Source organism: Eubalaena glacialis, chromosome 18, assembly GCF_028564815.1.
Source record: "Eubalaena glacialis isolate mEubGla1 chromosome 18, mEubGla1.1.hap2.+ XY, whole genome shotgun sequence".
Classification (NCBI taxonomy): Eukaryota; Metazoa; Chordata; class Mammalia; order Artiodactyla; family Balaenidae; genus Eubalaena; species Eubalaena glacialis.
The window spans coordinates 29,369,048-29,381,088 of record NC_083733.1 but is presented as its reverse complement, the minus strand read 5'-3'; the positions used below and the strand labels follow the sequence as shown (position 1 = coordinate 29,381,088).

At 42.9% G+C, this 12,041-nt stretch overlaps 1 protein-coding gene across 1 annotated transcript in view; it reads left to right on the top strand.

The window, feature by feature from the left end:
- Positions 1 to 2,872: 2,872 nt before the first annotated feature.
- BBS2 (Bardet-Biedl syndrome 2) overlaps positions 2,873 to 12,041 on the top strand; it is a 30,994-nt gene continuing 21,825 nt past the window's right edge. Inside the window, exons 1-2 of the mRNA XM_061173060.1 lie at positions 2,873 to 3,137; positions 8,044 to 8,271. Of these exons, the coding sequence (XP_061029043.1) occupies positions 3,021 to 3,137; positions 8,044 to 8,271 (345 nt within the window). The 5' untranslated portion in view covers positions 2,873 to 3,020. The remainder of the gene's footprint in view (positions 3,138 to 8,043; positions 8,272 to 12,041) is intronic.

Sequence of the window (12,041 nt, the reverse complement as noted above, 5' to 3'; positions counted from 1 at the left end):
TGATCCATATAAAGTACTCAGAATGGCACCTAGAAAATGCTCATTAAATGTTAGTGATGGCTGCCACTGCTGCTGGTACTATCCTGTTGGGAAGAGTGAAAGCAAAGTTGCAGGCCCCCAAGGCAGTACACTGAGTGAGCGAGGCTTCACCGGGTGGATGGAGGCCAAGACCAGCCTTACGTGGATCTCCAGCAGGCCATGGACTTGTCTGCCTGCTAAAGACTAAAACCCAAGCTCCTTGGTGTGGCTCACGGTCCTGTGTGTTGTGGCCCCTCCTGGCCTCTCTTTCTCACTCGCTAGGCTCCCGCCACCTTGTCTTCCTTCTGATCTTCAAACGTGCGCAGCCTGGGCCTTTGCCCTTGCTGTTCCCTCTGTCTGGAATGCCCTTCCCTCACATCTTCTAATGGTTGCTACTTTCTTGTCATAAAGCTCTTGGTTCAAACGTCACTTCCTCTGAAAAGCCTTTTCTGAGCCTCAGCACATCAGCCTTTTCAGAGAAAGTGATCTTATTTGCTTTCATGTTCGGTGTCTGTTTCTCCCTGTCCCCTTGTTACAGGTTGAATTGTGTACCCCTCCATCCAAATTCATTTGTTGAAGTCCTAACACCCAGTACTCAGAATGCGACTATCTGGAGTTAGGACCTTTAAAGAGGTGATTACGTTAAAATGAGGCCCTTAGGGCAGGCCCTGATCCAATCAGACTGGTGTCCTTATGAGAAGAGGAAATTTGGACACACAGAGAAGGGTGCATGCACAGAGGGACAACCATGGGAAGAGGCAGCAAGACAAGGAGAGAGGTTTCAGGAGAAATCAATTGTTTCAGCATCTTGATCTTGGACTTCCAGCCTCTGGAACTGTGATTGCATAAATTTCTGTTGTTTAAGCTACCCAGTTTGTGGTATTTTGTTATGGTGGTATATTAGCAAATGAATACACTCTTAGATGTAAATTCCATGAGGGCACAGATTATGTCTTTCTTGTATACCATGGTGTCCCTAACTACTTGAACACTGACTAGCACACAGAGACCCTCAATACATGTTTGTCAGAATAATGAAGACTGTGAGATGACCTCTATTAGAGATTTATTCCTTTCAAGCTGTTCCTGGGAGGGGTGGCCTGTCAGCCTTGTGATCAGCTATTAGCAAAATGGAGTGGATTCAGTGAGCTGATGCCTCCCTGGAGGCAGAGTCTAGGGGCTGAGGGGAGGGGTACCTCACAAAGTTCTGATGGTAAAAGGCAGGAGGACAGACCCAGGGCAATTTCCATTACAGGGCTGGTTGGGTAAGTGCTACAGGACTGTGGGGTCTAGGCAGTGAAGCAGAGACACTGGGGCAGAAAGGAGCTGGGAGAAGTCAGAGGCAGGGCCTATCAGACGGGGTTTATCGGGCTATTGGCTCAGGCCTTACATTCCATCGAGGCCCTCAAATTTAGTCTTTTATAAATTTATTTATTGAATTTATTTATTTTATTTTTGGCTGCGTTGGGTCTTCTTTGCTGTGCGCGGGCTTTCTCCAGTTGCAGCGAGCGGGGGCCACTCCTCGCTGTGGTGCGCGGGCCTCTCAGTGCGGTGGCCTTCTGTTGTGGAGCACAGGCTCCAGGCGTGCGGGCTTCAGTAGTGTGGCTTGCAGGCTCTAGAGTGCAGGCTCAGTAGTTGTGGCGCACGGGCTTAGTTGATTCGTGGCATGTGGGATCTTCCCGGGCCAGGGCTCGAACCTGTGTCCCCTGCATTGGCAGGCGGATTCTTAACCACTGCGCCACCAGGGAAGCCCAAGTTTAGTCTTTTGACATTATCTCCAGAAGAGATTACAACTAGTCACAGACCCCCCCCCCCCAACCCAGTACGCTTGAAAAAAGATGCTCATTTGTACGGCTGTAATTACAAAAGGCAAATATCAAGAATATTCTAGAACCCATCTTTCAAGACCCACCTACAGCATCTGACACGGTTATTTTCCTACTCCTGGCAACACTCTCTTCACTTGGCTTCCTTCTCAGTCTCGTCTGTTGCTTCCCATTCATCTTGTCCCTCAGCCCTAAACGTTTATTTCCAGAAGGCAGCCAGAGCGATCCCTCAGTGCCTTTGCACCTGAATTTCCTCTGCTGGAACACTCTTCCTCAAAACTGACTCCCTTACTTCTTTCAAGTTCTTGCCTGGACGTGACTTTCTCAGTGAGGTCTCTTCCCTACCACCTTATTTAAAACTGCACTCCCTCCAAACTTCTATCCCTCTTCCCTCCTTACCACTTACTACCAAAAGACCTCCCACATGTATTTCTCAGTTAGTGTTTGTCTCCCCCGAAATGGAGGTCAGCTCCGGGAGGGCAGAGGTTTGTCTCATGTTAACTACCATACCTCTGTTGTCTAGAACAGTGCCTGACACATAGTAAACCCTCAAAAATTATCTGAATGAATGTCGATAAGTTTAATGACTTTTCAATTTTTCGTGTTCGCATTTAAAACTTAAGAGCATCTTACAAAGGGCCATGGACCATTTAAAGGTAAGAGTTTAAAACATTTTTTTTAAAGGGTCGATATATTTAGTGACTACTGTGGGCATCAACATAACAGCTAAAGTAAGGACAAGAGTAGGCATTCAAGGCATATTTCTTGAATTAATGACCCTTTGGAGTGTGGTTGACGTGCGCGTAGTCTGCAACGGTGCAGCAGCTTGGTTTAGTGCTAGAAGAAGCCCCAGGGGTGCGCTGGCTCAGACACCGCCACTGTAGACCTGTTAGTTGAGTCGAATCCAACGCGGGTTAAGTTACAGCTGCAAGAGACACGACTCCACCACCGAGCCCCAGCTTCAGTCTCAGCCGAGCCTGACGTCCGACCCCGCAGCCGCAGAACTAGGTGGGCGGGCCTGCGCAGCCGCAGAAAAAGCCGGCGGCCTGGGGGTCTAGCTCAGTCCCGCTGTTTCCCGCCCGGCCTGGTCCCCGCGTTCTTCATCGCCGCGGGTGAGGCCGGCTTCGCTGCACCGGTAACGGACCACTAGCCTTCTTCTCCTGAGCTGTCGCCATCATGCTGCTGCCTGTGTTCACCCTGAAACTGCGCCACAAAATCAGCCCCCGCATGGTGGCCGTAGGGCGCTACGACGGGACTCACCCGTGCCTGGCGGCCGCTACCCAAGCAGGCAAGGTAACCGCTCCCACACGTTCCCACCCGCACGGGGCCCGGGCCCCTGGAGTCCCCACGACCTCCGCCCGCTAGGTCCGTGCAGTCCAGCTCCTCATTCTCAGGCTCCGCCCCCAGCCAGGGTTGCCCGGCAACGGGTTGGTAGCCTCCGTAGCTCTCCGTCCTGCGCACAAATCATGAATAATCACGCAGAACGGCTTTTCTGAGCAGTTAACTTGTCTTCAGGCACTTAGACTCGGACAATGTTGGTGTCTCTCTACAGACAGGGAGCTTACGGAAGAGAAGACCCCAGAGGGGGAATGGCTTGGTCAGGGTTAGCAGTAATGGCAGACCCCAGATTAGAGCCCAGGGCCTCTGCCCTTCGCTCTGGAACTCCTACTATCTCAGACTGCCTCTCAGAGCCAAACAACTTTACGGGGGAAAAAAAAATCACAAAGACCCTTAACTTAAGTGATTCAAATTGCACTTTCGACCTTTATCTATGTACAGTCGCGTCTCTTCCTATAATTTATTTACTAAGTACCTTTTAGGGGCTTACTGTGTGCCGGGTGCTGGGCAAGGTGTGGGAATCACAGAGACGAAAAAGATATGGTCATTCAGCATTCACCAGACTTACTGGACACCTCCTTCGTGCTAGATCTTGGGGATTCAGAGATAAAGTTGGAGTCCTGACTTTCAGAAAGCTTATAGTCCAGAAGGACTGCAGACAAGGCAAATCAAGATACTGTGTGTTGATGGAGGCATGCCCCCAAAACATGGACTACTATGACACCAAGTGTAATAACTTCTAACAGGTACAAAGCCTTATTACGTTAATCATCTCAGCATCCTTGCTAAATTGCCAACCGCTGCCATATAGCACAGGTGTCGTAGATTGTGGCTCCGGTACCTACTAAGTTCATGACCTTGGGCAAGGTACTTAGTATCTACCACATAGGGTTGCTAAGAGGATTAAGTAAGTTACTACTGATACATGTCATGCGCTTGGCATTTAGGCAGTGGTCACTAACTGTTAGCTGTTATTTTCTTATTACTCCCACTTTACTGATTAGAAATAATGGTTCAGAGAGGTTCAAAGCAATGTTTGAGGCTGTTCAACTGGAAAGCGGTAGAAATGAGATTACAGTGCATGTTCTCTGACCCAGTGTGGATTTAATAAGCTAACATTTATATAATGATTTATAGTTCTCGAGACACTGCCACCTATGTTGTATGTTTTCTCATATGCCATGCCTTGGGATACATAAGTAAAAAGTAATGATTCATTTTCGTTAAGTTGTATAATGGAGGAACGCATTTAGCACAGAGCCTCGTACGTAATAATGTTAGTAGGCACTGACAAATACCAAAAATTCGTATTGGTTCTGCTGTAGGTGCATAGCAGCTACATAAGTGGGCTGAAAAGATCCCATTGATATTAGCTCAGCCCCTGATTTATTGAGGGCTTTCTATGTGCTGGGCACTGTTCTTAGCTCTGCAGTTACAACGGTGAAGGTGACAGACAAGTCTCATCCCCTTGGAGGTTACTTTGAGAGGGGGAGCCAGATAGTTAACAGAAACACACACACTGTCTCCATGGGAGAAAAACAGAGTCAGGGGTTGGGGGTGATGGGAGATTGCTATTTTAGACAGGGTGATGAGATAGGCCTCTGATAACTGTGGATCAGAGGTTTGAAGCAAATGAGGCAACAAGCCCTGCAGATAGGTGGAGTAAGTGTATCAGCAAGTACAAAGGCCCTGAGGTAGAGATATACTTGGTGTGTTCCGGAAACACAAGAAAGTTGCTGGGGCTGGAATGGATTGAGGGAAGCAGTGGGGTAGCCAGCGGCTGGGTCATATAGGGCCTTGTAGGCCACGGTAAAGACCTTGGTTTTAATAAAGTGCGTGATGGGATTCGGTTTATGTTTTAGATAAAGGATTACTGGCTGGTGCTGCAACAGAGATGCAGGGAGGGGAGTGTAGGAGTGGAAGTGGGAAGATCAGGCAGAGGTTTCTATGGAACCACTTTCATTAGAATGTGACCTAGAGTGGGAGGCAGGGGCACTTGATTCTAAGGCTCTTTCTGAAGATGCGGGGGAAAAAAGGGAGAGAGAGAGAAGTTCCTATGTCCTGTGTAATTGGACACTTTATATTCAGAACTTCAAAAACAAATCTGAAAAGTTCTGACCTGATCTTTTATCTTTAGACTTAAAGAAAAAATTGGTACTATTTTATGATCCAAATAATACACAAATACATTTTCCTTTAAAAACAAACATTGCAGGTAAGGCTAAAGCCCTCCTTGACTGTCGGGGCCCATGTCTCTAGAAACAGGATTTTGTCATTTTCAGTGGGACTCTGTTGTGAATGGGGGGCTGACTTATTGGGATCTGGTCTCTGAACCTGAGCAAGGATGTTTTAAAAAGGGGTTTCTTGCAGGATGAACATTAGTTCATCGGGGGACATGTTTCCTCTCACCATGAAGTTGGAGGGCCTAGTTGGAATTTATACTGTCAGCAACACCCCCTCAGCCAGAACAGATATGTGAACTTCAGCCAGTCCTTTGGCTGAAGGCACTGGGAGTGGTCTATTTGTTGTGTGGCTGAGCTTGAAGGACAGGTGAGTCTCTAGGGCACTGATTGCTGTATGCAGCGAAAAGCAGGAGGGGAACTAGGGAGAAACCAGACTCCTGGGACTCTTGCTTTTGCCAGCAACCTCCAAACTCTTTTCATCCCAATAACAGTGAACATGAAGTCCATAGGTTATTTTTCCTCCTGTTCTTTCTCAGCCTGTCTAACTACTAGAAGACTCTGTAAGAATTCTTTTGTTCAGAACTGTTATAAAAGGAAGTAAGATGTGGCTGGAGATTACTGGAGCCAGACACCAGGCTTGCATCTTAGCCCTGTCACTTATCAGTGGTGAGACCTTGGGAAAGGGCCTTAACCCCTCTGACCTCCTCTGTATATCAGGAGGACCAAATGTTGTTGTGAGGACCAAATGCAGTAATGTTTATAAAAGCATGTTGTAAAGTATTACACAAATGAGAACGTGAACACAATATTCAGTAGCTACACACATTATCTCTATGTTTCTAACCAATCTTTTAAAAATTATTTTTTGTCGAATAGGTTACCTTGTTTAGATAATAATTTAAAACTAATCCTGCTTGGATTTAAAACTGAGTCCCCTAAAACTGAGTTCCTCTGCTGAGTTTATGATTAACTTCTCTATCCCAAACTTTGTTTCCTTTCTTGGTCCACACCTGTTCCTCCTCAGGATTGAGGATTATCAAAGAAAAGCAGGCATTGTAACCAAGCAGGACCCTATGGGGCCTTCCTGGGACAGACCCCTCCCCTCCATGTCCTCTACCTGCCTCTTGTTTGTAGAAAAGCTTTAGTCTCCCAGGCCTCCCCTGAGTCTCAGAAGGCTGGCTCAAGAGTTAATGGTTAGGAATGTGAAGATGGAGAAACAAGCTGTTGAGCTGGGAAACTGGCAACAATTTAGACTCTAAACCAGCCATAAAGAGTCACCGGAACTCCCAACTCCCAGTTCCCTGAAAGCTATAAAAGTCTGACACACAATCCTAAGCTGTTTTTACAGGGAGCAGACTCCTACCAGATGAAAACTGCTGATCACAAGTACGTAGACCCCAGACCGGTTGAAGCCAGAAGATAGGTGATGCTTGAAACTTCAGGTTGATGCCAACCAATCCAGGAATTGTGCACGAGCTGTTCATGCACCCTGTGGACCCCTCCCTCACACTGCCTTTAAAACCTTTGTCTCCTAACTGGCAACTTGGAGATGGTCTTAGGACATTAGTGCACCATCTTCCCAGGTTGCTGGCCTCTTTGAGTAAAGCAAAGTTTCCTTTTCCACCAACACTTGCCTCTCGAGTATTGGCCTTTTGAGTGGTGAGCAGCCAAACTGGCCTCGCCTGGTTACAGATTTATACCAAGGGGTGAAATGCTCATTTAAAATTAGCAAATTTTAGAACTGGTAGGGGCTTAAGGCATCTCTAGTGCAGTTTCTCATCCTTTTCTTTTTTTCCATATTGCCTCCCATGGAGCTTTTTTCAGAAAATGAAAGTTTCCCTAATGAAATTTTCATACTACAGATATACAGTATATCTGTTTTTATAAAGACCCTTTGGAGGCTACAAGCCATTCTAATGTCTAAGATCCCCCCCAACCCCAAACCCAACTACCTGTCCTGAGAGCAGTATCACCCCTCTTGAGAATGCATGTTTTAGTCTAAACCTCCTTTTACAGAAGCCCAAGGAAATTTAAAGATTTGTAGGGATACTCAGATGATTATATTTATGATAATTGAAACTGCTAAATTAATTAACTTTGAGCTAATTATTTAATTCTGTCTTACTAGTATAGAGTATGAAAGCCTTCAAGAAGCTTGCTTTGTGTGACACAGTTTAGGTTTTTAAGACAAATTTATTACCTACCAGACCTTAAAACTACCAGTTTTAAGGGTTAGGAAGTGAATTAGTTAGGTGCTTGGATGGAAGATACTAAAGGAAGTGTTTATTATTCTGTTTTCTCTGATCTTCGTGTGTAGCAATCACATTGTAGCTGGTAGCAGCTTCCTATAGGTTGACCAGGAAAATGATGGTTTGTAAGAGTGCTTTAACACTCTACTGGTGGGTGGTATATAAGCTGCCCTGGGAAGCAACAACTAGATCTTGGCTATTACCTTGTTCTTTATAAGGCTAAGAACCACTGGGTTTCCACAGTTTGCAGTGATTGAAGGCCAGCCATGCACAGAACTGTGTATGGGTGTTTTAAGTTTTGTAGATGATTAAAGTCACTTCTTGTTAATGTTGATATCTGTTAACAGCCTGAGTCTTTTTTAAAAAGATGTATGTTAATTTTACATTTTTGGTATTTTAAGGGGATGTAATTAACTGTTTTTGTTTTAGGTTTTTATTCACAACCCTCATGCCCAGAGCCAGCATTTCAGTGCCTCCAGGGTCCTCCAGAGCCCCCTGGAGTCTGATATTTCGCTTCTCAACATTAACCAGGCAGTCAGCTGCCTGGCTGCAGGAGTACTGAACCCTGAACTCGGCTATGATGCTCTTTTAGTGGGGACACAGACTAATCTTCTGGCTTATGACGTCTACAATAATTCAGATTTGTTCTACAGAGAGGCAAGTATACCCCTTTATAACCATAAAACTTCCATTACCCATTAGTGTCCACTTTTTCTTTTTTATGATTAAAAGAGATCAGACATTTATTTTGGTTTTTTATGTGGTTGTTGTAGTGTAGTTAAAAAAAACATGCGGATTTTGCCATTTACATCTCCTTTGTGTACTTGACACTTATTTATTTGGTCATGGTTGGTAACCACTTTTTGACACTCCAGCTTATCTCTCAGGAGGTATATCTGTGCTACTACCATCTGTCAAGATTTGCCATTGAGAGTTCTGCCAACAGCCAGGGAGCCAGCAAACAGGTCTCCTGGTGGCTTTGCATTAAAGTTTAGTATAGTAGTTTCTAGGAGAAGCACTTACTGTAGCCTGCCATCTACAGGCAACTTTAATACTCAGATAATCCAAATTTATTATAGAAAAGATATAGAAGCAAAATAAAAATAATTACGCATGGTTTCTTCATTTGGAAATAGCATTTAACTCTTGAATTGATTTATCCCAACTTTTTACTAAGTATTTGTGAGTGAATTTTTTTTTTTTTTTACAAAATGGGATCATACTATATACATGTAGCCTTTTACTTTTTTTCTATAATAGCTTTATTAAGATATAATTCATATACCATACAATTCACCTATTTAAAGTATACAATTCAGTGGTTTATTCAGAGAGTTGTGTAACTACACCACAATCAATTATAGAACATTTTCATTATTCCAGAAAGAAACCCATACCCATTAGTAGTCACTCCCCATTTTCCCCCAACCTCTCATCCTTAAGCAACCACCAGTCTACTTTCTATCTCCATAGATTTGCCTATTCTGGACATTTTCTTTTATAAATTTATTTATTTTATTTATTTATTTTTGGCCGTGTTGGGTCTTTGTTGCTGCGCGCAGGCTTTTCTCTAGTTGCGGGGAAGGGGGGATACTCTTCGTTGCGGTGCGTGGGCTTCTCATTGCAGTGGCTTCTCTTGTTGCGGAGCACGGGCTCTAGGCGCACGGGCTTCAGTAGTTGTGGTGCGCAGGCTCAGTAATTGTGACGCACGGGTTTAGTTGCTCTGCGGCATGTGGGATCTTCCTGGACCAGGGCTCAAACCCGTGTCCCCTGCACTGGCAGGCAGATTCTTAACCACTGCGCCACCAGGGAAGCCCTATTCTGGACATTTTGTTACATGTATCATACTTCATTCTTTTTATGGCTGAGTAATTTTCCATTGTATATATAAACAACATTTTATTTATCCATTCATCAGTTAATAGACATTTGGGTTGTTTCTACTCCCTGGATAGTACATGTGGCCTTTTTATTCAGAAATATATGTATTGTATTGAACTTTATATTGAAGTTTGTATTGTATTCAGCTTTATATTGAAGTTACTATATATCTATGCTTTATTCTTATTGGCTCTATAGTATTTCATTGTGTTAAAATATATCATAATTTGTTTAACCCTTTCCATATTGTTTCATATTTATGTTATTTCCATAGTTTCTCTATTACAATTGATAATTTAATAAGCATATGTCTTTGCCAACTTCTCTGATTATTTCCTAAGGGTAAGTTCTTAGAAATGCAATTTTTTTCCTTTGGTATTTTTTTATTGAAGTAAAATGTACATACAGTGAGATACACAAACCTTAAGTGTGCAGTTCAATGTGTTTTGATCCCTGTAGTCAACACCCCCCAATAAAAATATATTGGGGGTGTTATGGAAGCATCTTATGGAAAAACCGGAAGGAACAACTTTTTGGCCAACCCAGTAGAACATTTTCATCACTTCAGAAAATTTTGTTGTGCCCCATTCCAGTCAATTCTTATTCCCTATAGATATTCACTGTTTTGATTTCTGTCACCTTAGATTAGTTTTCCCTGTTCTTGAACTTCATACAAATGGAATCATACAGAATGTACTCTTTGGTGTCTGGCTTCTTTCACTTAACGTCTGTGAGAGTCATACTTGTTGTTGCATTTAGCAGTAGTTCTTTTTTTTTTTTTTTTTTAGTATTTATTGTGGCTGCGCTGGGTCTTAGTTGTAGCACGTGGGCTCTTAGTTGCAGCATGTGGGCTCTTAGTTGTGGCATTTTGACTCTTAGTTGCTACATGTGTGCGTGCTATAGTTCCCCAAGCAGGGATCGAACCCGGGCACCCTGCATTGGGAGCATGGCATCTTACCCACTCGACAACCAGGGAAGTTCCTAGCAGTAGTTCTTTTTTGTTGCCGAATAGTAATTCCATTGTGTGACTTTGCCACAATTTGTTTATTCTTCTGATAATGGACATGTGGGATGGACATTCGGGTTGTTTCCAGTTTGGGGCAATTATGGATAAAATTACTGTAAACATTTTTGTCCTAGTCTTTTTGTGGACATATGTTTTAGTTCATCTTAGGTAAATACCTAGGAGTAGTTGTACCGTTTTACATTTCCATCAGCAATGTGTGAGAGTTCCAGTTGCTCCACATTTCTTGTCAGCATTTGGTGTTGCCAGTCTTTGTAATTTGAGTCATTTTAGTAGGTGTGAAGTGGTATCTTACTGTGGTTTCATTTTGCATTTTCCTTGTGACCAGTGATGTAGAACACTTTTTCTTGTGCTTATTTTTTATTTGTATGTCTTCTTTTGTGAATCATCTAAGTCTTTTGCCTATTTTTTATTGGTAGTTTGGGTGTATTATTGATTCGTAGATGGTCTTTGGATATACTGGGTACAAGTTCTCTGTTAGATTCATGTAAAATAAATATTTTCTCTCAATACATGGCTTATTCCCATCGGTAGGTATCTTTTGATGAGCAAAAGTTTTCAATTTTGATGAAGTCTTGCTGATCTATTTTTTCTTTAATGGTTAGTGCTCTTTCTGTCCTAAGAAATCTTTGCCTATTTCAATGTGACAAAGATACTGTTGCATTTTTGTATAAGACTGAAATTGAGTTTAGGACTGTATTAGGATTCTCCAGAGAAACAGAACCAATAGGATGTGTATATATATAGAGAGAGGGAGTGGAGATGGATTTATTTTAAGGAATTGGCTCATGCAGTTGTGGAGGCTGGCAAGTCCAAAATTTGCAGGGTATGCCAGCAGGCTAGAGACAGAGGAAAGAACTGATGTTGAAGCTCAAGTCCAAAGGCAGTCTGGTGGCAGGATCCTTCCTTCCTCAAGGGAGGTCAGTCTTTTTTCTATTTAGGCCTTCAACTGATTGGATGAGGCCCACCCACATTCTACAGGGTAATCTGCTTTACTCAGAGTCTACTGATTTAAATGTTAATCTCATCTAAAAAATACTTTCACAGAAACGTCTAGAATAACGTTTGACCAAATATCTGGGTACCATGGCCAGGCCAAGTTGACACATAAAATTAATGATCACAAGAATTCAACTTTACAATTGCTGAGTTAAAAACCTTTTCTAAGTGAAATTTTTGTTAGATATTGCTAAACTGCTCTCTAGAAAGACTACTGTTTTCCCACCTCCCCCTCAGAATATGAGAGTGCTTGTTTTATCACACCCTAACGAACAATAGGTTTCATCTTTGCTAATCTGAAAAGTGAAAAATGATGTATTGTAGAATGAACATTTTTTCATACTTGTTGGCTATTTGTATTTCTTCTCTTGTGAATTTCCTGTTTATTTTATTTATTTATTTTTGCTTGGAGTGTGTTTACCCATTTCTTATTTATTTACTTTGTATTAACTCTCTTATTAACGAGAAATATTAACTCTTTGTCCTATATATTGCAGTTATTTTTCCCAGTTTATTTTTTTTA